Here is a 27791-nt window from a genome sequence, read left to right as displayed (position 1 = left end):
AGTCAAAGAAGAAGGCTCATGAGCAATTAAAAAAATATTTTTAATTAATTGAAAACAAAAAACAACTTATCAAAAATGGTAGGATGCAGCAAACGTAGTATTTAGAAGGAAATTTATAACATTAAAAGTATAACTGTAAAAGAATAAAGATCTAAAATTTTAAAAATCTATACTCTTCCTTAGGAAACTAGAGAAGAAAAGGAGATTAAAAATAAAGAAAGCAGAAGAAAACTAATATTAAAAATTAGAGTGGAAACCAATGGAATTGAAAACAGGAAAACAATGAAGAAAAGCAATGAATACAAAAACTGGTTTTTGCAAATACCAAAAAAATTGAAAAACCTTTAGCTAGAATAACCAAAAAAAAACAGAGAAGACAATTTAACAATAATGGAGCTCTGAGCTTCAAGATGGCAGAAGAGTAAGACGTGAAGATCACCTTCCTTCCCACAGATACATCAGAAATACACCTACACATGGAAATGCTCCTACAGAACACCTACTGAACGCTGGCAGAAGACTTCAGACCTCCCAAAAGGCAAGAAAATCCCCACGTACTTGGGTAGGGCAAACGAAAAAAGAAATAACAGAGTCAAAAGAATAGGGACGGGACCTGCACCAGTGGGAGGGAGCTGTGAAGGAGGAAAGGTTTCCACACACTAGGAAGCCCCTTCGTGGGCAGAGACTGCGGGTGGCAGAGGGGGGAAGCTTCAGAGCCACGGAGGAGAGCGCAGCCACAGGGGTGCGGAGGGCAAAGCGGAGAGATTCCCGCACGGAGGATCGGCGCTGAGCAGCACTCACCAGCCCGAGAGGCTTGTCTGCTCAGCTGCCGGAGCGGGCAGGGGCCGGGAGCTGAGGCTTGGGCTTCGGTGCTAGCCGGGAGGGAGTCCAGGAAAAAGTCTGCAGCTGCCAAAGAGGCAAGAGACTTTTTCTTGCCTCTTTGTTTCGCGGCGCCCAAGGAGAGGGGATTCAGAGCACCACCTAAACGAACTCGAGACGGGCGCGAGCCGCGGCTATCAGCGCGGACCCCAGAGATGGGCAGGAGACGCTAAGGCTGCTGCTGCTGCCACCAAGAAGCCTGTGTGCGAGCACAGGTCATTCTCCACACCGCCCCTCCCGGGAGCCGGTGCAGCCCGCCACTGCCAGTCTCCCGTGACCCAGGGACAACTTCCCCGGGAGAACGCACAGTGCGCCTCAGGCTGCTGCAAAGTCACGCTGGCCTCTGCCGCCGCAGGCTCGCCCCGCCTCCTCCGTACCGCTCCCTCCCACCGTCCTGAGTGAGCCAGAGCCCCCGAAGCAGCTGCTCCTTTAACCCCGTTCTGTCTGTGTGGGGAACAGACGACCTCAGGCGATCTACATGCAGAGGCGGGTCCAAATCCAAAGCTGAACCCTGGGAGCTGTATGAACAAAGTAGAGAAAGGGAAATCTCTCCCAGCAGCCTCAGAAGCAGTGCATTAAAGCCCCACAAACAACTTGATGTGCCTGATTCTGTTGAACACCTGAACAGACAACAAATCATCCCAAATTCAGGAGGTGGACTTTGGGAGCAGGATATATTAATTTTTCCCCTTTTCCTTTTTTTGTGAGTGTATATGTGTATGCTTCTGGGTGAGATTTTGTCTGTATAGCTTTGCTTTCACCATTAGTCCTAGGGTTAGGTCCGTCCGTTTTTTTTGTTTTTTTTTTTCTTTTTTTACGGAAAAAAATTTTTTTTCCTAATAAATGTATTCTTAATAATTTTTCCTTATTTCCTACTTTTAGAAATTAAAAAAATTTTAATAAGTTTTTTCATATTTTTTATTTTTAAAAATTAAAAATTTTTTTCTTAATAAATTTATTCTTAATTTTTTTTCTTATTTTTTATTATAATAGTTTTATTTTATTTTATCCTCTTTCTTTCTTTCCATTTTTTTCTCCCTTTTATTCTGAGCTGTGTGGATGAAAGGTTCTTGGTGCTCCAGCCAGGCATCAGGGCTGTGCCTCTGAGGTGGGAGAGCCAACTTCAGAACACTGGTCCACAAGAGACCTCCCAGCTCCACGTAATACCAAACGGCGAAAATCTCTCAGAGATCTCCATCTCAACATCAAGACCCAGCTTCATTCAATGACCAGCAAGCTACAGTGCTGGACACCCTATGCCAAACAACTAGCAAGACAGGAACACAGCCCCATCCATTAGCAGAGAGGCTGCCTAAAATCACAATAAGGCCATAGACACCCCAAAACACACCACCAGACGTGGACGTGCCCACCAGAAAGACAAGATCCAACCTCATCCACCAGAACACAGGCACTAGTCCCCTCCACCAGGAAGCCTACACAACCCACTGAACCAACCTTAGCCACTGGGGACAGATACCAAAAACAACGGGAACTACGAACCTGCAGTCTGTGTAAAGGATACCCCAAACACAGTCAGATAAGCAAAATGAGAAGACAAAAAAACACACAGCAGATGAAGGAGCAGGGTCAAAACACACCAGACCTAACAAATGAAGAGGAAATAGGCAGTCTACCTGAAAAAGAATTCAGAATAATGATAGTAAAGATGATCCAAAATCTTGGAAATAGAATAGACAAAATCCAAGAAACAATTAACAAGGACGTAGAAGAACTAAAGAGGAAAGAAGCAACAATGAAAAACACAATAATCGAAATTAAAAATATTCTAGACGGGATCAATAGCAGAATAACTGAGGCAGAAGAACGGATAAGTGACCTGGAAGATAAAACAGTGGAAATAACTACTGCAGAGCAGAATAAAGAAAAAAGAATGAAAAGAACTGAGGACAGTCTCAGAGACCTCTGGGACAACATTAAACGCACCAACATTCGAAATATAGGGGTCCCAGAAGAAGAAGAGAAAAAGAAAGGGACTGAGAAAATATTTGAAGAGATTATAGTTGAAAACTTCACTAATATGGGAAAGGAAATAGTTAATCAAGTCCTGGAAGCACAGAGAGTCCCATACAGGATAAATCCAAGGAGAAACACGCCAAGACACATATTAATCAAACTGTCAAAAATTAAATATAAAGAAAACATATTAAAAGCAGCAAGGGAAAAACAACAAATAACACACAAGGGAATCCCCATAAGGTTAACAGCTGATCTTTCAGCAGAAACTCTGCAAGCCAGAAGGGAGTGGCAGGATATACTTAAAGAGATGAAGGAGAAAAAGCTACAACCAAGATTACTCTACCCAGCAAGGACCTCATTCAGATTTGATGGAGAAATTAAAACCTTTATAGACAAGCAAAAGCTGAGAGTTCAGCACCACCACACCAGCTCTAAAACAAATGCTAAAGGAACTTCTCTAGGCAGGAAACACAAGAGAAGGAAAACACCTACAATAACAAACCCAAAACATTTAAGAAAATGGTAATAGGAACATACATATTGACAACTACCTTAAATGTAAATGGATTAAATGCTCCACCCAAAAGACACAGACTGGCTGAATGGATACAAAAACAAGACCCATATATATGCTGTCTACAAGAGACCCACTTCAGATCTAGAGACACATACAGACTGAAAGTGAGGGGATGGAAAAAGATATTCCATGCAAATGGAAATCAAAAGAAAGCTAGAGGGCTTCCCTGGTGGCGCAGTGGTTGAGAGTCTGCCTGCTAATGCAGGGGACACGGGTTCGGGCCCTGGTCTGGGAAGATCCCACATGCCGCGGAGCAACTAGGCCCGTGAGCCACAACTACTGAGCCTGCGCGTCTGGAACCTGTGCTCCGCAACAAGAGAGGCCGCGATAGTGAGAGGCCCGTGCACCGCGATGAGGAGTGGCCCCCGCTTCCCGCGGCTGGAGAAGGCCCTCGCACAGAAACAAAGACCCAACACAGCCAAATAAATAAATAAATAATAATTAAAGGTGCTAATAATTAAAAAAAAAAAAACTACACCTCTGCTTCATTTACAAAAAAAAAAAAAAAAAAAGAAAGAAAGCTGGAGTAGCAATTCTCATAACAGACAAAATAGACTTTAAAATAAAGACTATTACAAGAGACAAAGAAGGACACTATATAATGATCAAGGGATCGATCCAAGAGGAAGGTATAACAATTGTAAATATTTATGCACCCAACATAGGAGCATCTCAATACATAAGGCAAATACTAACAGCCATAAAAGGGGAAATCGACAGTAACACAATCATAGTAGGGGACTTTAACACCCCACTTTCACCAATGGACAGATCATCCAAAATGAAAATAAATAAGGAAACACAAGCTTTAAATGATACATTAAACAAGATGGACTTAATTGATATTGGTAGGACATTCCACCAAAAACAACAGAATACACATTTTTCTCAAGTGCTCATGGAACATTCTCCAGGATAGATCATATCTTGGGTCACAAATCAAGCCTTGGTAAATTTAAGAAAATTGAAATCGTATCAAGTATCTTATCCGACCACAATGCGATGAGACTAGATATCAATTACAGGAAAAGATCTGTAAAAAATACAAACACATGGAGGCTACACAATACACTACTTAATAACGAAGTGATCACTGAAGAAATCAAAGGGGAAATCAAAAAATACCTAAAAACAAATGACAATGGAGACACGACGACCCAAAACCTATGGGATGCAGCAAAAGCAGTTCTAAGAGGGAAGTTTATAGCAATACAAGCCTACATCAAGAAACAGGAAACATCTCGAATAAACAACCTAACCTTGCACCTAAAGCAATTAGAGAAAGAAGAGCAAAAAAACCCCAAAGCTAGCAGAAGGAAAGAAATCATAAAGATCAGATGAGAAATAAATGAAAAAGAAATGAAGGAAACAATAGCAAAAATCAATGAAACTAAAAGCTGGTTCTTTGAGAACATAAACAAAATTGATAAACCATTAGCCAGACTCATCAAGAGAAAAAGGGAGGAGACTCAAATCAATAGAATTAGAAAGGAAAAAGGAGAAGTAACCACTGACACTGCAGAAATACAAACGATCATGAGAGATTACTACAAGCAACTCTATGCCAATAAAATGGACAACCTGGAAGAAATGGACAGATTCTTAGAAATGCACAAACTGCCGAGACTGAACCAGGAAGAAATAGAAAATATGAACAGACCAATCACAAGCACTGAAATTGAAACTGTGATTAAAAATCTTCCAACAAACAAAAGCCCAGGAACAGATGGCTTCACAGGCGAATTCTATCACACATTTAGAGAAGAGCTAACACCTATCCTTCTCAAACTCTTCCAAAATATTGCAGAGGGAGGAACACTCCCAAACTCATTCTACGAGGCCACCATCACCCTGATACCAAAACCAGACAAAGAGGTCACAAAGAAAGAAAACTACAGGCCAATATCACTGATGAACATAGATGCAAAAATCCTCAACAAAATACTAGCAAACAGAATCCAACAGCACATTAAAAGGATTATACACCATGATCAAGAGGGGTTTATTCCATGAATGCAAGGATTCTTCAATATACGCAAATCAATCAACGTGATACATCATATTAACAAATTGAAGGAGAAAAACCATATGATCATCTCACTAGATACAGAGAAAGCTTTCGACAAAATTCAACACCCATTTATGATAAAAGCCCTGCAGAAAGTAGGCATAGAGGGAACTTACCTCAACATAATAAAGGCCATATATGACAAACCCACAGCCAACATCGTCCTCAATGGTGAAAAACTGAAACCATTTCCACTAAGATCAGGAATAAGACAAGGTTGCCCACTCTCACCACTATTATTCAACATAGTTTTGGAAGTGTTAGCCACAGCAATCAGAGAAGAAAAAGAAATAAAAGGAATCCAAATCAGAAAAGAAGAAGTAAAGCTGTCACTGTTTGCAGATGACATGATACTATACATAGAGAATCCTAAAGATGCTACCAGAAAACTACTAGAGCTAATCAATGAATTTGGTAAAGTAGCAGGATACAAAATTAATGCACAGAAATCTCTTGCATTCCTACATACTAATGATGAAAAATCTGAAAGTGAAATTAAGAAAACACTCCCATTTACCATTGCAACAAAAAGAATAAAATATCTAGGAATAAACCTACCTAAGGAGACAAAAGACCTGTGTGCAGAAAATTATAGGACACTGATGAAAGAAATTAAAGATGATACAAATAGATGGAGAGATATACCATGTTCTTGGATTGGAAGAATCAACATTGTGAAAATGACTATACTACCCATAGCAATCTACAGATTCAATGCGATCCCTATCAAACTACCACTGGCATTTTTCACAGAACTAGAACAAAAAATTTCACAATTTATATGGAGACACAAAAGACCCCGAATAGCCAAAGCAATCTTGAGAACGAAAAATGGAGCTGGAGGAATCAGGCTCCCTGATTTCAGACTATATTACAAAGCTACAGTAATCAAGACAGTTTGGTACTGGCACAAAAACAGAAATATAGATCAATGGAACAGGATAGAAAGCCCAGAGATAAACCCACGCACATATGGTCACCTTATCTTTGATAAAGGAGGCAAGCATATACAGTGGAGAAAAGACAGCCTCTTCAATAAGTGGTGCTGGGAAAACTGGACAGGTACATGTAAAAGTATGAAATTAGAACACTCCCTGACACCATACACAAAAATAATCTCAAAATGGATTAAAGACCTAAATATAAGACCAGACACTATAAAACTCTTAGAGGAAAACATAGGCAGAACTCTCCATGACATAAGTCACAGCAAGATCCTTTTTGACCCACCTCCTAGAGAAATGGAAATAAAAACAATAATAAACACATGGGACCTAATGAAACTTAAAAGCTTTTGCACAGCAAAGGAAACCATAAACAAGACCAAAAGACAACCCTCAGAATGGGAGAAAATATTTGCAAATGAAGCAACTGACAAAGGATTAATCTCCAAGATTTACAAGCAGCTCATGCAGCTCAATAACAAAAAAACAAACAACCCAATCCAAAAATGGGCAGAAGACCTAAATACACATTTCTCCAAAGAAGATATACAGATGGCCATCAGACACATGAAAGAATGCTCAACATCATTAATCATTAGAGAAATGCAAATCAAAACTACAATGAGGTATCATCTCACACCGGTCAGAATGGCCATCATCAAAAAATCTAGAAACAATAAATGCTGGAGAGAGTGTGGAGAAAAGGGAACACTCTTGCACTGTTGGTGGGAATGTAAATTGATACAGCCACTATGGAAAACAGTATGGAGGTTCCTTAAGAAACTGAAAATACAACTACCATATGACCCAGCAATCCCACTACTGGGCATATACCCTGAGAAAACCATAATTCAAAAAGAGTCATGCACCACAAAGTTCATTGCAGCTCTGTTTACAAGAGCCAAGACCTGGAAGCAACCTAAGTGTCCACTGACAATTGAATGGATAAAGAAGATGTGGCACATATATACAATGGAATATTACTCAGCCATAAAAAGAAACAAAATTGAGTTATTTGTAGTGAGGTGGATGGAGTTAGAATCTGTCATACAGAGTGAAGTAAGTCAGAAAGAGAAAAACAAATACAGTATGCTAACACATATATATTGAATCTAAGGAAAAAGAAAAAAAAGGTCATGCAGAACCTACTGGCAAGACGGGAATAAAAACACAGACCTACTAGAGAATGGACTTGAGGATATGGGGAGGGCGAGGGGTGAGATGTGACAGGGTGAGAGAGTGTCATGGACATATATACACTATCAAGTGCAAAATGGATAGCTGGTGGGAAGCAGCCGCATAGCACAGGGAGATCGGCTCGGTGCTTTGTGACCACCTAGAGGGGTGGGATAGGGAGGGTGGGAGGGAGGGAGATGCAAGAGGGAAGAGATATGGGAACATATGTATATGTATAACTGATTCACTTTGTTATAAACCAGAGACTAACACACCATTGTAAAGCAATTATATTCCAATAAAGATGTTTAAAAAAAAAAAAAGCAGCAAGGGAAAAACAACAAGTAACATACAAGGGAAACCCCATAAGGTTAACAACTGATCTTTCAGCAGAAACTTTCCAAGCCAGAAGAGAGTGGCAGGACATATTTAAAGTGATGAAGGGGAAAAACCTACAACCAAGATTACTCTACCCAGCAAGGATCTCAGATTTGATGGAGAAATTAAAACTTTTACAAACAAGCAAAAGCTAAGAGAATTCAGCACCACCAAACCAGCTTTACAACAAATGCTGAAGAAACATCTCTAGGCAGGAAACACCAGAGAAGGAAAAGACCTACAATAACAAACCCAAAACAATTAAGAAAATGGTAATAGGAACATACATACCAATAATTACCTAAAATGAAATGGATTAAATGCTCCAACCAAAAGACATAGACTGGCTGAAAGGATACAAAAACAAGACCCATATATATGCTGTCTACAAGAGACCCACTTCAGACCTAGGGACACATACAGACTGAAAGTGAGGGGATGGACAAAGATATTCCATGCAAATGGAAATCAAAAGAAAGCTGGGGTAGCAATTCTCATATCAGAAAAAATCGACTTTAAAGACTATTATAAGAGACAAAGAAGGACTCTACATAATGATCAAGGGATCAATCCAAGAAGAAGATATAACAATTGTAAATATTTATGCACCCAACATAGGAGCATCTCAATACATAAGGCAAATACTAACAGCCATAACAGGGGAAATGGACAGTAACACAATCATAGTAGAGGACTTTAACACCTCACTTTCACCAATGGACAGATCATCCAAAATGAAAATAAATAAGGAAACACAAGCTTTAAATGATACATTAACAAGACGGACTTAATTGATATTGGTAGGACATTCCATCCAAAAACAACAGAATACACTTTCTTCTCAAATGCTCATGGAACATTCTCCAGGATAGATCATATCTTGGGTCACAAATCAAGCCTTAGTAAATTTAAGAAAGTTGAAATCCTATAAAGTATCTTTTCTGACTACAACTCTATGAGACTAGATATCAATTACAGGAAAGGATCTGTAAAAAATACAAACACATGGAGGTTAAACAATACACTACTTAATAACCAAGAGATCACTGAAGAAATCAAAGAGGAAATCAAAAAAGACCTAGAAACAAATGACAATGAAAACACGACGACCCAAAACCTATGGGATGCAGCAAAAGCAGTTCTAAGAGGGAAGTTTATAGCAATAAAATCTTACCTTAAGAAACAAGAAGCATCTCAAATAAACAACCTAACCTTACACTTAAGCAATTAAAGAAAGAAGAACAAAAAAACCCCAAAGTTAGCAGAAGGAAAGAAATCATAAAGATCAGATGAGAAATAAATGAAAAAGAAATGAAGAAAACGATGGAAAAGATCAATAAAACTAAAAGCTGGTTCTTTGAGAAGATAATCACAAAGGATAAACCATTAACCAGACTCATGTAGAAAAACAGGGAGAAGACTCAAATCAATAGAATCAGAAATGAAAAAGGAGAAGTAAAAACTGACACTGCAGAAATACAAAGTATCATGAGAGATTACTACAAGCAATTTTATGACAATAAAATGGACAACCTGGAAGAAATGGACAAACTCTTAGAAATGCACAATGTTCCGAGACTGAACCAGGAAGAAATAGAAAATATGAACAGACCAATCACAATCACTGAAATTGAAACTGTGATTAAAAATCTTCCAATAAACAAAAGCCCAGGACCAGATGGCTTCACAGGCGAATACTATCAAACATTTAGAGAAGAGCTAACACCTATCCTTCTAAAACTCTTCCAAAATATAGCAGCAGGAGGAACACTCCCAAACTCATTCTAAGAGGCCCCCATTACCCTGATACCAAAACCAGACAAAGATGTCACAAAGAAAGAAAGCTACAGGCCAATATCACTGATGAACCTAGATGCAAAAATCCTCAACAAAATACCAGCAAACAGAATCCAACAGCACATTAAAAGGATCATACACTATCATCAAGTGGGGTTTATCCCAGGAATGCAAGAATTCTTCAATATATGCAAATCAATCAATGTGATACATCATATTAACAAACTGAAGGAGAAAAACCATATGATCATCTCAATCGATGCAGAGGAAGCTTTCGACAAAATTCAACACCCATTTATGACAAAAACCCTCCAGAAAGTAGGCATAGAGGGAACTTTCATCAACATAATAAAGGCCATATATGACAAACCCACAGCCAACATCGTCCTCAATGGTGAAAAACTGAAACCATTTCCACTAAGATCAGGAACAAGACAAGGTTGCCCACTCTCACCACTATTATTCAACATAGTTTTGGAAGTTTTAGCCACAGCAATCAGAGAAGAAAAAGAAATAAAATGAATCCAAATCAGAAAAGAAAAAGTAAAGCTGTCACTGTTTGCAGATGACATGATACTATACTTAGGGAATCCTACAGATGCTACCAGAAAACTACTAGAGCTAATCAATGAATTTGGTAAAGTAGCAGGATACAAAATTAATGCACAGAAATCTCTTGCATTCCTATACACTAATGATGAAAAATCTGAAAGTGAAATTAAGAAAACACTCCCATTTACCATTGCAACAAAAAGAATAAAATATCTAGGAATATACCTACCTAAGGAGACAGAAGACCTGTATGCAGAAAATTATGAGACAGTGATGAAAGAAATTAGAGATGATACAAATAGTTGGAGAGATATACCATGTTCATGGATTGGAAGACTCAACATTGTGAAAATGACTCTACTACCCAAAGCAATCTACAGATTCAATGCAAACCCTATCAAACTACCACTGGCATTTTTCACAGAACTAGAACAATAAATTTCATGATTTGTATGGAGACACAAAAGACCCTGAATAGCCAAAGCAATCTTGAGAAAGCAAAACGGAGCTGGAGGAATCAGGCTCCCTGACTTCAGACTATACTACAAAGCTACAGTCATCAAGACAGTATGGTACTGGCACAAAAACAGAAATATGGATCAATCAAACAGGATAGAAAGCCCAGAGTTAAACCCATGCACATACGCTCACCTTATCTTTGATAAAGGAGGCGAGACTATACAGTGGAGGAAAGACAGCCTCTTCAATAAGTGGTGCTGGGAAAACTGGACAGCTACTTGTAAAAGAATGAAATTAGAACACTCCCTAACACCATACACAAAAATAAACTCAAAATGGATTAAAGACCTAAATGTAAGGGCAGATACCATCAAACTCTTAGAGGAAAACATAGGCAGAACACTCTATGACATAAATCACAGCAAGATCCTTTTTGACCCACCTCCTAGAGAAATGGAAATAAAAACAAAAATAAACACATGGGACCTAATGAAACTTAAAAGCTTTTGCACAGCAAAGGAAACCATAAACAAGACAAAAAGACAACCCTCAGAATGGGAGAAAACATTTGCAAATGAAGCAACTAACAAAGGATTAATCGCCAAAATTTACAAGCAGCTCATGCATCTCAATATCAAAAAAACAAACAACCCTATCCAAAAATGGGCAGAAGACCTAAATAGACATTTCTCCAAAGAAGATATACAGATTGCCAACAAACACATGAAAGAATGCTCAACATCATTAATCATTAGAGAAATGCAAATCAAAACTACAATGAGATATCATCTCACACCGGTCAGAATGGCCATCATCAAAAAATCTACAAACAATAAATGCTGGAGACGGTGTGGAGAAAAGGGAACCGTCTTGCACTGTTGGTGGGAATGTAAATTGATACAGCCACTATGGAGAACAGTATGGAGGTTCCTTAAGAAACTAAAAACAGAACTACCATACGACCCAGCAATCCCACTACTGGGCATATACCCTGAGAAAACGATAATCCAAAAAAGTCATGTAGCACAATGTTCACTGCAGCTCTATTTCCAATAGCCCGGACATGGAAGCAACCTAAGTGTCCATCAACAGATGAATGTGGCACATATATACAATGGAATATTACTCAGTCATAAACAGAAATGAAATTGAGTTATTTGTAGTGAGGTGGATGGACCTAGAGTCTGTCACACAGAGTGAAGGAAGTCAGAAAGAGAAAAACAAATACCATATGCTAACACATATATATGGAATCTAAGAAAAAAAAAAAAAAAGGTCATGAAGAACCTAGGGGCAAGACGGGAATAAAGACGCAGACCTACTGGAGAATGGACTTGAGGATATGGGGAGGGGGAAGGGTAAGCTGGGACAAAGTGAGAGAGTGGCATGGACATATATACACTACCAAATATAAAATAGATAGCTAGTGGGAAGCAGATGCATAGCACAGGGAGATCAGCTCGGTGCTTTGTGACCACCTAGAGGGGTGGGATAGGGAGGGTGGGAGGGAGGGAGACACAAGAGGGAAGAGATATGGGGATATATGTATATGTATAGCTGATTCACTTTGTTATAAAGCAGAAACTAACACACCATTGTAAAGCAATTATACTCCAATAACGATGTCAACTTGAAAAAGAATTTCTACAAAAAATCTATAGGTAACATGATATTTAATAATGGGAAACTGGATGCTTAACCCCCTTCATATCAGGAAAAAGGCAAAAATATCCCCACTCACCAATACCATTCAACATTGCAATGGAAGTCCTAGTGTAAAATGAGTACACAGTTGGCCCTCTGAATTCTTGGATTCCACATCCTCGGATTCAACCAACCACCAATCAAAAATATTGGGAAAAAAATTCCAGAAAATTTCAAAAGGCAAAACTTGAATTTGACACACACCACCAACTATTTGCATAGCATTTACATTGTATTAGGTATTCTAATAATCTAGAAATGATTTAAAGTATACGGAATGTGCATAGGCTACATGCAAATACTATGCCCTTTTATATAAGGAACTTGAACATCCTTGGATTTTGGTATCAAAGGGGTTTCCTGGAAAGAATCTCACAAAGATACTGAGGGATGAATGTAACTCCATTTTGTTAGTTTAAATTTTATTTTTTTATTGAGGTGAAATCAGGTAACATAAAATTGTTTTAAAATGAACAATTCAGTGACATTTAGTACATCCACAATGTTGTGCAACTACTACATTTATCTAGTGCCAAAATATTTCCATTACTCCAAAATAAAACCTTATACACATTAAGCAATTATTCCCCATTTGACCCTTCTCCCCCATTTCAGGCCTTGGCAACCACCAATCTGCTCACTGTTTATACAGATTTATCTATTCTGGACATTTCATATAAGTGGAATCTTACAATATGTGACATTTTGTGTCTCGATTCTTCCACTTAGCATAATGTTTTCTAGGTATATCCACATTTTACAATGTATCAGTACTTCATTTTTATTTTTACAACTGAATAATATTCCATTGTGTATTGATATATAGATATATACCACAATTTTTTTTCCATTTATCCATTGATGGACATTTGGGTTGTTTCCAACATTTTGGCTATTGTGAATGGTACATGAACATTCATGTTCAAAAACCTGTTTGCGTATATGTTTTTAATTCTTTTGGACATATATCGAGAAGTGGAATATGCTGGATTACATGGTTATTCTGTATTTAACTTGCTGAGGAACCACAAAACTGTTTTCCACGGATGAACCACTTTGTATTCCCAACACCAACGTACAGGGTTCCAATTTCTCCACATCCTTGTCAACACTTGTTATTTCTCTTTTATACTTATTGTAGCCATCCTTGTGGATGTGAAGTTGTATCTCATTATAGTTTTGATTTGCATTTCTTTAATGACTAATGATGCTGAGAATCTTTTCATGTGCTTATTGGGCATCTATATCTTCTTTGTATAGACGTCTATTTAAGTTCTTTTCCCATTTTTAAATTGGGTGGTTTAATTTTTTGTTGTGCTGTAGGAAGTCTTTATATATTTTGGATTCCTGACCATTATCAGATATATGGCTCACAAATATTTTATCTCATTCTGTAGGTTGTGTTTGTACTTTCTTTTTTTCCCAAAACAAACAACATTTTATTCAAGTATAGTTTATTCACAATGTTGTGTTAGCTTGTGTTCTCATTTTCTTGATAGTGCCCTTGATGCACAAAAGTTTTTAATTTTGATAAAATCCAATATATTTTTACTTTTGTTGTCACAGCTAAGAATTCATTACCAGATGCAAGGCCATGGAGATTTACCCCTATGTTTTCGTATAAGAGTTTTATAATTTTATCACTTATATTTAGCTTACTCAACTTTTTTGAGTTAATTTTTTATACGGTGTGAGGTAAGGACCTAACTTCATTGTTTTGTATGTGGATATACAGTTGTCCCAGCATCACATGTTGAAGAAACTTTTTTAACTGCTGATGATCTTGGCACTTGTCAAAAATCAGTTAAGCACATATGTATACGTTTACTTCTTTCTCTCCAACTCTACATCCTTTTTTTCATTTCTTATGTATAGAAACACAACTGACTTTTGTGTGTTGACTGCATATTTTACAACCTTGCAGAATTGATTCAAGGTTCAGAAAGGATTTCATGAATCTGTTTCCAGTTATTTTAAAGATGTCAAATTTACGTAATTCTCTGGTTGGATTTTCCAATGATCTATAAATAATCTGAATTACTTTCTAATATCTATAAACTAATTCTAAAGTTTAGATGGAGAGGCCAGAATAGCCAACACAATACTGAAGGAGAAGAAGAAAATTGGAGGACTGATACTACCTGATTTCAAGACTTACTTAAAAACTATGGTATTCAAGACAGTGTGGTATTGATGAAAGAACAGACAAATCAATGAAACAGAATAGAGAGCCCCAAAATAGACCTACATAAATATAGTCAACTGGTCCTTGACAAAACATCAAAGGCAACACAATGGAGCAAAGAAAATCTCTTCAACAAGTGGTACTGGAACAACTGGAAATCCACCTGCAAAAAAATAAATCTAGACACAGACCTTAAACCCTTCACAAAAATTAACTCGAAGTGGATCATAGACCTAACTGTAAAACACAAAAATGTTAAACTCCTAGAGGACAACATAATAGAAAACCTAGATGACCTTGGCTATGGTGATGTCTTTTGAGATAAAACACCAAATATACAACGCATGAAAGAAATAATTGGTAATTTGGACTTCATTAAAATGTAAAACTTCTGCTCTGTGAGAGAATATTAAGAGAATGAAAAGACAAGTCACAGATTGGGAGAAAATACTTTCAAAAGACACATCTGATTAAAAAACTGTTATCCAACATATATAAAGAAATCTTAAAATTCAACAATATGAAAACAAACAACCCACTTAAAAAATGGGCCATGCTAAAGGAAAAAAAAAAAAGGCCAAAGACCTTAACAAACTCTTCACCAAAAAAAGATTCCCAGATGGCAAATAAGCATATAAATAGGTGCTCCATATCATAAGCCACCAGAGAAATGAAAATTAAAACAACAATGAAATAACAATGAGATACAACTACTAGCATGGGCATATCCAGAACACTGACAACACCAAATGCTGACAAGGATGTGGAGCAACAGGAGATCTCATATAATGTTGGTGGGAATGCAAAATGGTACAGCCATTTCAGAAGACACTTGGAAGTTGCTTACAAAAGTAAATATATTCTTACCATATGATTCAGCAATTGTGCTCTGGTATTTACTCAAAGGAACTGAAAACTTTTGTCCACACAAAAACCTGCACACAGATGTTTATAGAAGCTTCACTTATAATTGTCTAAACTCGGAAGCAACCAAATCCTTCAGTACCTGAATGGATGAATAAACTGTGATACATCTAAACAATGGAATATTATTCAGCACTAAAAAGAAATGACCTATCAAGCTATGAAATGACATGAAAGAAACATAAATACGTATTACTAAGTGAAAGAGGCCAATCTTAAAAAGCTACATACTGTATGTTTCCAATTATATAAGATTCTGGAAAAGTAAGAATTGTGGAGGTAATAAAAAGATTAGTGTTTGCCACTGGGGGATTGGGGGAGGGTGGAGGGACACAGTGGAGATGAACAATCAGAGCACAGAGAATTTTTTGGGCAGTGAAAATGCTTTGTATGATATATGATTATGGATATATGTCATTGTACATTTGCCCAAAGAATGTAGGACACCAAGAGTGAACTTAAAGGTAAACTATGCACTGAGTGATTATGATTTGTCAATGTGGGATCATCCTTGGTAAAAAATGTACCATTCTGGTGAGTGATATTGATAAGGGGGGAGGATTTTTATGTCTATAAGCAGGGAATGAGAAATCCTGTACCTTTCTCTCAACTTTATTGTAAACCTAAACTGCTCTAAAAAGTAGTGTTTTTTAAAAAAAAAGAACGCTTCAAGAAATCTTTCTAAATCACTTGCTGAAGCCTAGATATGTCATGCTTAATATATTTACTGACCATCTGTTTAGTAATCCTATCAAGGAAAGAAATAAACTATACCCATCATGACTTGTTCTAAATGAATACATGCTGATACTTCATGATTGTTTTTTCCCTGGGTGCTCAAAAACTATTCGTTTAAAATGTACTCTAGAATCTTGCTGAGATAAAGTTATTAGTCTATAGTTTGTGAGATATGCTGTCTTTTTCCTTTTGAGAATAAGAACTCCTTTCTAGCTAATAGCCATAGTCAGGGAGAAGATGAAGAGAATTAAGAAATGTTTAATAAGATTTATTGCAGAAAATGAAAAATTTTAAATACAGTGCATAGAATTATATTGGAAAGGAAGGATGAAGTTATATGACTCTGAGAAGGAGGAAGGGAACTTAAACTTTCACCAAGAGAATAAAGGACAGAGAATGATGACAGGAAAAGGAGAAAGAAAAGAATGTAACAATAAGTATAAGAGATTGATCCCATAGAAGGAGAAGACACATTCTGGAAAGAAAAAGAAAAAGAAAGAAACAAAGAGCATGCTCACCAAATACTGGCAAGCTCCAAAAGAAAGTGAGAACTTGAAGCATTTGACAGCATTCTGAGGTGTTACATAAAAGTTGAAAGTATTCTCAACAAACTGAATTAGAATGAAAGATCCAAGTTAAGAGACTTACAAAACTACAGTTCAGGACCCACCCTTGACAATTCGCGTGTGTCTAATGAAACCAGGGATGGCACATGGAGGCCAAGATGGTGGAGTAAGATAAGGTAATTGTGATTCATTCCAATTCCCCCACCCTATAAACTCTACTAAAACTGATAGTGATCCCTTACATAGCACATAATGCCATGCTCTTGAGTCTTCAGATGGATTACTTTCTTTAATACTCACAACAATTAAGTTCTACTGCTATACTCATTTTGTCAATAGATAAATTGAAATTAAGAGAGATTAAGTAATTTGGCCCAAATCACACAGCTAGCACGTGGTGGAAATGGCATATTAATTTCAATTCTGTTACTTCACAGCCTAATTTCTTAACCAGTAAGTTTGTAACCCAGGGTTATCCCACTTGATTTTTCATGATTGCTCCTCTTAAAAGTTAGATATAGCCAAATATAAGTTTGAAAAAAAATGTTTTTTTCTGAATATACAGAACTAAAAAATGTGCTTAAAGTAATTCACGGCTGAATTATCAGGAGATGAAATTGTCACACTTACCTTCTGTTCAACAGGATCATGCAGTGCAGTGCCCGGGCTGATACTCAGAAGCCAAAAGCTAATTCCTTTATGATTTAGGCACACCAGTATCTCAGGCTCAAAGGGTTCTTCTTCCTGTATGTAAAATGATACACATGGTTAGTCTAAGCTCCTGTGTTTTTGCATTGTTCTCATCCCTAAGTGTAATAGAACATAAAATATTTTGTTAATAGCAGCTATGTTTCATTCAATCCAATTCTGAACTGAGTCAGCAAAATTATTCCAAGCCTGACATGTTTAATGCTGTTATAGTTGTATTCCAGGGGGAATTTGGCTACACTGGAAGGTACCCAAACGGGGAGGCCAGAGCAGGGTAGTGTTGTCTGATGCTCCCAATTGAGCCAGGGACTCAAGCAGCCAATGAACTATAAAAAGAAGATGGAAGCAGAGAAGCTAGTAGGACAAATCTAATCTAGATTCCTTAAAGTAGATATGAGAAGAGATAGAAGCCCAAACGAGCAGATACCAAAGTCCATTCCTTCATGACGTTCTGACATAAAACTGGTTTACTGCAACATTCTTTAGAAAAGTGACTCAACCTCATAAAAACATTTAGTGTTAGCCATTTGGAATGAAAGTATGCATATATTTCACCAGTCAGCTCTCTGGGTTTAACTGATGATGATCAAACCCTAGTAGATTTGCTTTCATTCTGACATACAAAGTTTGGATATTAACCTGAAGCTCAAAATCCCTTTCTAGACTGGACCTACAAAATTGGACTGGATCATTTTCAACAGCTATTTGTTTTTTCTGGCTAGACTCATGGTCCAACATGTTTTTTGCTGGTCAGGAAATACCAAAAGTACAGACTTTCCTGAGGAATTTGGCCATTTAGCTTCCGATTCTTTGCCAGAATTTAAGCATGTTAAAGATAGGGATAAACGGGATGCAAAAAGTGAAAAAAAGAAATAGCAGAAATTTTTAAAACTAGGAAAGGGACAATTGAATTCTTTTGGTGTATCAAGTGAAGACCTTAAAAAGACAACAGCAAGAAAATAAAAGTTTTGTAAGCAATATGTTTTACAAAATTTATATGCTTTAATTTAGGTTACTGATTAAAATTGACGATTAAAAACAATATGAGAGCAAATATTCCCTGAAATTGAACAGTGAAATATGACACTAGTGTATGTTTGACATGTTGGATCAATTTTCTTGCTTCTCTTTGATGAGCAAGATGGTCATTATAAGATTCTTCAAAATGGAACAAAAATGACAACTGGATAAGACTGATTAAATATTACTGCCAGATTGATATTAGACAAGAAAAGTCAAAAGCAGAACCGTGAACATTTCCTGAGCATGTGCCATACCTATTGCTTTATCTCATCTCTACCTGGAAGAGGTAGTGAGTTAGTGTAAAATTGTTTCTAAACCAGTATAAAGAGGGCAGATCGGTCTGGCAGCACCACAAGGAAAAGGAACCTGGGAATGCCTGGATAAGGTAATGGGCTCTGGTCTACACTGTTAAACTCAATTTGGCAGTACTGTACCGTATTTGACTTGAGACTTAGTTAAAATGCTGCCGTGGGTGGTTCTGAAAATAAAAATCCAGTTAAACCATCTGGCTCTTCAGTTATGCAAAATATAAAACAATTTGCCTAGATTCCCCTCTTTCCATCACTCCCTGTTGACTTTCATTGCTAGATTCTATTTTGGGCATTTTTATTATTCAGAAAAATATTTGAGCATGCTGACTCCCCCTCCACCAATTGACTTTGACAGCAAAGCTTTTCAAAGCATTAACAGTCACGGATAAATTATCTTTGGAAAAATAAAAACACAGTCATTAGACCAAATGATATTTTATATACTTCATTTTACTATCACATAGTCTTATTTTTTGAAATGAGGTTATATATAGATGTAATTTACTTAGTGCTTCAGTGGCTGGTTTCTAAAGTTTTGTAAGCTATCAAACCATTATCTGACCTACTCAAATACTAAACCTTCTAAAATGGAAAACAGCCAATCATGAAGTGACAACAATACAGAGCAACAAAATGTATTCAGGTACAAATTCATATTTAATGGATATAAACCTCAATGGTTTTGGAATTGAATGCTAAATATAGTTAATCTAATTTACTAGCAATCTCCTTTAAAGCAATCTATACCTTCTCAGAAAATTAAATACACTATTACATATATTATTTTTGGAATGCAGATTTTTTCTTTGGGAAATATATCTAGAAAAATACACATATAAGGTTAATCAATATATGAAAAAAAGAAATGTGTAGTTTATGAAATCAGCCTTTTACTTTTGGCAAGTGTGTCTTGGCTTATAAACACTAAAATATCTAATATTAGTAATATTCAAAGAATTATACAGCTATACAACGATACCTCCTAAAATAATCAACTTGAAAAAATTACAAAGAATTTCAATTACTCAGTATTACCGAGGCAATTGAAATATATGCATATCTATACACTGTTGCTAAGAGCATAAAGCAGTAGGAAATTTCTGGAGTGTTATTTGATAATAAATATAAAAACACTTAAAAATAGACTTACTCTTTGACCCAGAAATTTTCATGTCTAATAGTTTATTCTCAGGACATAATTGGAATAGTGTACAAATGTTTTATATATATATATGTATATATATATATACACACACACATATACATATATATATACACATATACATATATATCTTGCATATATATATGCAGAAAGGTAAGTGCTTTATTATGTGTGTATATGTATATAATATATATATTGTGTGTGTACATATATATGTGTATATATCGAGGCAGCACTTTATTTTTAAGACTGGGAACAAATTAAGCATAAATAAATGTGGTTATTCATGATATATCCAAAGACTACAGTGTTATGAAGCTAGAAAAAAATAATCATTTAAATTTATTTTTATTAACATGGCAATTTATTGATGATTACAGTATTAAGAAAAAGGGCATTTATGACATTTGAGTGGCATGACAGGCTTTTCTGTTTCTGTGTGTGTGAACGTACTAAAATGTGGGAGGGGACAGAAGAACAAGAATGGTGGCATGCTGAAGCTGAGTGATGGGTTCATGACAGTGCATCACACTCATCCTACTTTTGTGCGTTTGAAAAGTTTTCAGAGCATTTTTTTTTTAAACACACAAAATTTCATGCTACTTTTTAACAGTAATATCTTTGAGTGGTGGTATTGTGACATTTCTTCACTCTTTTTTGCTTATCAGTGAACACATATTACTCAGTAAATATTTAAAAAATAAAAATGAACAAAAATTAAATCTACAGAAAAACACGCTTTGCTTGCTGTTTCCTCAATTCTGTACTCCATCCAAGTGTTGTTGACAGTGCCACCTTCTCTCTCAAACCTACTTGCCTGCCAAAGCCAATTGTTACCTGGGGCTAAATGGGTACAGTATGTTGTACCTCAGAAAACCTTTGGTTCTGCATCAGTCTCTTTGCTGCTGCTGGACCCGTACACCTATCGCCAGTCTCCTGCTGTTCTCGTTCTTGCTATCACCCTGAACCGATACTTAAGTCCCAGCAAATTTCCTGGGCTGAGCTCTTTCTTTCTCTCGTTATTCTGATTTGCATTTATGTGTACATGGACCTACATGTTTGCCTGCTCCTCCTGACCACAGTCAATCTTCGTCCTCACAAATCTATCCTCACACCTGTCCTCTGGCCTTCTGTTCTGGCCTTTGCCCTTTGCCTCCCTAGATTCATGGCATCATTTGGTTTTTCTCTTGTTAATTATCTTTACACATCTGGTTTCCATGGCATATTGTTCACATCAGTTCTGTACCCTGCCCAAACTAACCACCTCCATGCACTGCACAGCTCTGGTGCTACCTAAGTAGGAAATGAAACACATCTCAGCAGAGAAAATTAGGTGTATCGGTTATCAATGAGTTGATCTTGAATTGTTGACATTTCTGTATTGTCAGAGATGAGATACATGACTGTAGGGAAAGCTGGACTCTGGAGCTAGACCACCTGGACTTAAACCCAGCATCTGCAACTCAGTAGCTATGGAAACTTATACAAATTAAGTGCTTCAGTGTTACCATCTGTAAAATGGGAGTAATATTCGTTGGCTGAGAGGATTAAATGAGTGAATATATATAAACCCTTTAGAACAACATGACACACAGAAATATTAATTTAGCATTTGTTCTTATTACTAACTCTAATATTTATTTTTAGTTCCTCTGAACATTGTAATTACTAAACAAATACTTGTGGGAAGAATTTAGAATGAATATTAAATAAAAAAAGAATAACAAAAGCACAAAATTATGTCTTGTATGAATGTGTGAATATATTCACTCCTTTAGTAAATACTGATTGAACTTCTATGATGAGGCAGCCACTGTGCTAGATACCGGGCAAAAGACCGAGAATAAGACAAATGAAGCCTTTGTCTTTATGGCACTTACAGTGTAACGGAGGTTAAATTTGAATTGATGAATGAATTTTTCAATGGCTATGTGGATGCCAAAGAATGTGACTGTAACCTTCTTTCTGAAGTAGCTTTTTCTTTGTCAAATAAGTAAAACCATCACTAGGTATGCAACTACTTTAAAAATTTTGTTTCTGTTCTTTTTGACCTTGAAAGGTGATTGATGACTGTATTTGTTAATCAAGTTAAAGGTTGCTTACTCATTTTATAAGATTAGATCCAGTTTTAATTATACAAAGGGCTGAACAGAATTAAACTTACTGCACATCAACATAGCAAAAATAGGCCTGATAAAATATTCACCTTTTTTGGTTTTTTCCTTATTTTTCCACAAGGAAAAATGGATTTATTATTTTTATTTTATGTTTTTACAATGCATGTCTGTTGCCAAGCTTTCAACAATACATAAAAGGATAAAGTAAAACATAAAGGAAATCCAGTGCCCTGAGATAACCACCATTAATATTTTGTGATAGTCTTTTCATGAATCTCTTCATGCATTCACATGAATCTACATTAATGGGACCATATTATAAATGATGTTTTCATCATCACAACATTTCCTTCCTCCCTCTCTTCTTCCTTCAATTTTTGCCTCTATAAACAAAGTTGAAGTAACATTACATATGAATATTGTATACTGGTGCTTTCATTTCTGTAGGTTAAATTCTAAAAGTAGGATTTCGAAGCCAATCTGTCCATATAGTTCTAATTTTTACTGATACTGCCCAACTGCTTTCCAGAATAGTCATATCAACTTAGAGTCTGCCAGCAGTTTGAGGGTTCTCATCATTCCTGTCTTACCAACATTTGGTATGTTCAGGCTTTTACATTTTGTAACAGTTTGGTAGGTATAATAATATCTCATTTTAATTTAGATTTCCATTTCACTGATTTGTTCTTCTCTGGATTGCCTTTTCATATTTAGGGATTCATTGGACATTCTAAATATAAGTGCCTTTGTCTTTCATAAATTCTATAAAATTTCACTATTTTTCTCTTCTAATGCTGCTTCTCTTTTTTCTCCTTATTCTCTCTGTTTAAAATACTATTAGAGGTAAATTTAAGAAAATTGAAATCGTATCAAGTATCTTTTCCGATGACAATGCTTTGAGACTAGATATCAATTACAGGAAAAAATCTGTAAGAAATACAAACACATGGAGGCTAAACAACACACTACTTAATAACCAAGAGATCACTGAAGAAATCAAAGAGGAAATCAAAAAATACCTAGAAACAAATGACAATGAAAACACAACGACCCAAAACCTATGGGATGCAGCAAAAGCAGTTCTAAGAGGGAAGTTTATAGCTGTACAAGCCTACCTTAAGAAACAAGAACCATCTCAAATAAACAACCTAACCGTACACGTAAAGCAATTAGAGAAAAAAGAACAAAAAACCCCAAAGTTAGCAGAAGGAAAGAAATCATAAAGATCAGATCAGAAATAAATGAAAAAGAAATGAAGGAAATGATAGCAAAGAGTAATAAAACTAAAACCTGGTTCTTTGAGAAGATAAACAAAATTGATAAACCATTAGCCAGAATCATCAAGAAAAAAAGGGAGAAGACTCAGATCAATAGAATTAGAAATGAAAAAGGAGAAGTAACAAATGACATTGCAGAAATACAAAGGATCATGAGAGATTACTACAAGCAACTATATGCCAATAAAACGGACAACCTGGAAGAAATGGACAAATTCTTAGAAATGCACAACCTTCCGAGACTGAACCAGGAAGAAATAGAAAATATGAACAGACCAATCACAAGCACTGAAATTGAAACTGTGATTAAAAATCTTCCAACAAACAAAAGCCCAGGAACAGATGGCTTCACAGGCGAATTCTATCAAACATTTAGAGAAGAGCTAACATCTATCCTTCTCAAACTCTTCCAAAATACAGCAGAGGGAGGAACACTCCCAAATTCATTCTACGAGGCCACCATCACTCTGATACCAAAACCAGACAAAGATGTCACAAAGAAAGAAAACTACAGATCAATATCACTGATGAACATAGATGCAAAAATCCTCAACGAAATACTAGCAAACAGAATCCAACAGCACATTAAAAGGATCATACACTATGATCAAGCGGGGTTTATCCCAGGAATGCAAGGATTCTTCAGTATATGCAAATCAATCAACGTGATACACCGTATTAACAAATTGAAGGAGAAAAACCATATGATCATCTCACTAGATGCAGAGAAAGCTTTCAACAAAATTCAACACCCATTTATGACAAAAACCCTCCAGAAAGTAGGCATAGAGGGAACTTTCATCAACATAATAAAGGCCATATATGACAAACCCACAGCCAACATCGTCCTCAATGGTGAAAAACTGAAACCATTTCCACTAAGATCAGGAACAAGACAAGGTTGCCCACTCTCACCACTATTATTCAACATAGTTTTGGAAGTTTTAGCCACAGCAATCAGAGAAGAAAAAGAAATAAAAGGAATCCAAGTCAGAAAAGAAGAAGTAAAGCTCTCACTGTTTGCAGATGACATGATACTATACATAGAGAATCCTAATGATGCTACCAGAAAACTACTAGAGCTAAGCAATGAATTTGGTAAAGTAGCAGGATACAAAATTAATGCACAGAAATCTCCTGCATTCTTATACACTAATGATGAAAAATCTGAAAGTGAAATTAAGAAAACACTCCCATTTACCACTGCAACAAAAAGAATAAAGTATCTAGGAAAAAACCTACCTAAGGAGATAAAAGACCTGCATGCAGAAAATTATGAGACACTGATGAAAGAAATTAAAGATGACACAAATAGATGGAGTGATATACCATGTTCTTGGATTGGAAGAATCAACATTGTGAAAATGAATCTAGTACTCAAAGCAACCTACAGATTCAATGCAATTCTTATCAAACTACCAATGGCATTTTTCACAGAACTAGAACAAAAAATTTCACGATTTGTATGGAAACACAAAAGACCCTGAATAGCCAAAGCAATCTTGCGAAAGCAAAACGGAGCTGGAGGAATCAGGCTCCCTGACTTCAGACTATACTACAAAGCTACAGTCATCAAGACAGTATGGTACTGGCACAAAAACAGAAATATGGATCAATCAAACAGGATAGAAAGCCCAGAGATAAACCCACGCACATATGCTCACCTTATCTTTGATAAAGGAGGCAAGAATATACAGTGGAGGAAAGACAGCCTCTTCAATAAGTGGTGCTGGGAAAACTGGACAGCTACTTGTAAAAGAATGAAATTAGAATACTCCCTAACATCATACACAAAAATAAACTCAAAAAGGATTAAAGACCTAAATGTAAGGCCAGATATCAACAAACTCTTAGAGGAAAACATAGGCAGAACACTCTATGACATAAAGCACAGCAAGATCCTTTTTGACCCACCTCCTAGAGAAATGGAAATAGAAACAAAAATAAACAAATGGGACCTAATGAAACTTAAAACCTCTTGCACAGCAAAGGAAACCATAAACAAGACGAAAGGACAACCCTCAGAATGGGAAAAAATATTTGCAAATGAAGCAACTGACAAAGGATTAATCTGCAAAACATACAAGCAACTCATGCATCTCAATATCAAAAAAACAAACACCCCAATCCAAAAATGGGCAGAAGACCTAAATAGACATTTCTCCAAAGAGGATATACAGATTGCCAACAAACACATGAAAGAATGTGCAACATCATTAATCATTAGAGAAATGCAAATCAAAACTACGAGATACCATCTCACACCGGTCAGAATGGCCATCATCAAAAAATCTACAAACAATAAATGCTGGAGAGGGTGTGGAGAAAAGGGAACCGTCTTGCACTGTTGGTGGGAACGTAAATTGATACAGCCACTATGGAGAACAGTATGGAGGTTCCTTAAAAAAGTAAAAACAGAACTACCATACGACCCAGCAATCCCACTACTGGGCATATACCCTGAGAAAACCATAATTCAAAAAGAGACATGTACCAAAATGTTAATTGCAGCTCTATTTACAATAGCCAGGACATGGAAGCAACCTAAGTGTCCATCAACAGATGAATGGATAAAGAAGCTATGACACATATATACAATGGAATATTACTCAGCCATAAAAAGAAACAAAATTGAGTTATTTGTAGTGAGGTGGATGGACCTAGAGTCTGTCACACAGAGTGAAGGAAGTCAGAAGGAGAAAAACAAATACAGTATGCTAACACATATATATGGAATCTAAGGAAAAAAAAAAAAGGTCATGAAGAATCTAGCGGCAAGACGGGAATAAAGACACAGAACTACTAGAGAATGGACTTGAGGATATGGGGAGGGGGAAGGGTAAGCTGGGACAAAGTGAGAGAGTGGCATGGACATATATACACTATCAAACGTAAAATAGATAGCTAGTGGGAAGCAGCCGCATAGCACAGGGAGATCAGCTTGGTGCTTTGTGACCACCTAGAGGGATGGGATAGGGAGGGTGGGAGGGAGGGAGATGCAAGAGGGAAGAGATATGGGGACATATGTATATATATAACTGATTCACTTTGTTATAAAGCAGAAACTAACACACTACTGTAAAGCAATTATACTCCAATAAAGATGTTAAAAAAAAAAAAAAAGATGTGGCACATATATACAATGGAATATTACTCAGCCATAAAAAGGAACGAAACTGAATTATTTGTAGTGAGGTGGATGGACCTAGAGACTGTCATACAGAGTGAAGGAAGTCAGAAAGAGAAAAACAAATACCGTATGCTAACACATATATATGGAATTAAAAAAAAAAAAAGAAAGAAAATGGTCAGAAGAACCTAAGGGCAAGATGGGAATAAAGATGCAGAACTACTAGAGAATGGACTTGAGGATACAGGGAGGGGGAAGGGTAAGCTGGGACAAAGTGAGAGAGTGGCATGGACATATATACACTACCAAACGTAAAATAGATAGCTAGTGGGAAGCAGCCGCATAGAACAGGGAGATTAGCTCAGTGCTCTGTGACCACCGAGAGGGGTAGGATAGGGAGGGTGGGAGGGATGGAGACACAAGAGGGAAGAGATATGGGGATATATGTATATGTATAGCTGATTCACTTTGTTATAAAGCAGAAACTGACACATCACTGTAAAGCAATTATCCTCTAATAAAGATGTTAAAAAAATACTATTAGAGACAGAGCTTTTCACTCAATCCTTTCTGTCACCTAACCTCTCTTTCGATTTTCAGTCTTATTGGTCTCTCTGTGATACTTCTGTGTAATCTCTTCAGATAAGCAGTTCACTAATTTCTTCACTTACTCCTAAGCAAGAATACCACCTCAACTAAGTTTCTAGTTTCAATCTCGTACTCCTTTCTAGTAGAGTTACTTGATTTTTTTTTCACATCAGCTAGTTGATTTTGATAGACTTTTGTTTTTTTATTACTTTTATAATAATACCCACTCTGATTCCATCAACCTTATTGGGTGTACTTAATTTATTTTATAGTCTGTATATCTGATCATTCAAAATTGGCAGTCTATGTCTATCTGATTTTGCAGAGTTCTTTTTGTTTGTAGCTGTAGTATTTTGTTGTTATTATCTACAAGAGTGGAATCTTAAATATTCTAGGTATATGGTCATAACATTAGTGTATAGAGATAATATTTATTTTTTCCAATATTTATACCAGTTATTTCATATTTCTTGCCTAACTACATTAACTAATAGTTCCAAAACAATGTTGAATGTTACTGAAAATTGTAGCATTCCTGTCTTAGTTCT

The 27791-nt window shown here is 36.5% G+C and overlaps 2 protein-coding genes and 1 long non-coding RNA gene across 4 annotated transcripts in view; 1 reads left to right on the top strand and 2 right to left on the bottom strand.

Annotated features, from left to right (window-relative positions):
* Positions 1-18078, bottom strand: part of TMEM196 (transmembrane protein 196) — a 229888-nt gene extending 211810 nt beyond the window's left edge. The window contains exons 1-2 of one of the 2 annotated variants that reach the window (XM_082398617.1): positions 18063-18078; positions 17558-17671 (exon numbers count right to left, since the gene is read on the bottom strand). In XM_082398617.1, the coding sequence (XP_082254743.1) occupies positions 17558-17577 (20 nt within the window). In that variant the 5' untranslated portion in view covers positions 17578-17671; positions 18063-18078. Of the gene's footprint in view, positions 1-17557; positions 17672-18062 lie in introns of those variants that run through there. The other variant, XM_082398615.1, reaches the window with a different exon arrangement.
* The window catches only part of MACC1 (MET transcriptional regulator MACC1), a 288870-nt gene that overhangs the window by 100027 nt on the left and 161052 nt on the right, over positions 1-27791 (bottom strand). The window contains 1 exon segment of the mRNA XM_082398712.1: positions 17558-17671. The gene's annotated coding sequence lies outside the window, so the exon portion shown is untranslated.
* The window catches only part of LOC309631855, a 173710-nt gene that overhangs the window by 126591 nt on the left and 19328 nt on the right, over positions 1-27791 (top strand). The gene's annotated exons all lie outside the window — the stretch shown is intronic.

This window comes from Balaenoptera borealis (genome assembly GCF_965194805.1).
Source record: "Balaenoptera borealis genome assembly, chromosome: 7".
Classification (NCBI taxonomy): Eukaryota; Metazoa; Chordata; class Mammalia; order Artiodactyla; family Balaenopteridae; genus Balaenoptera; species Balaenoptera borealis.
The sequence above is the reverse complement of the archived record's forward strand: the minus strand, read 5'-3'. Positions and strand labels throughout refer to the sequence as shown.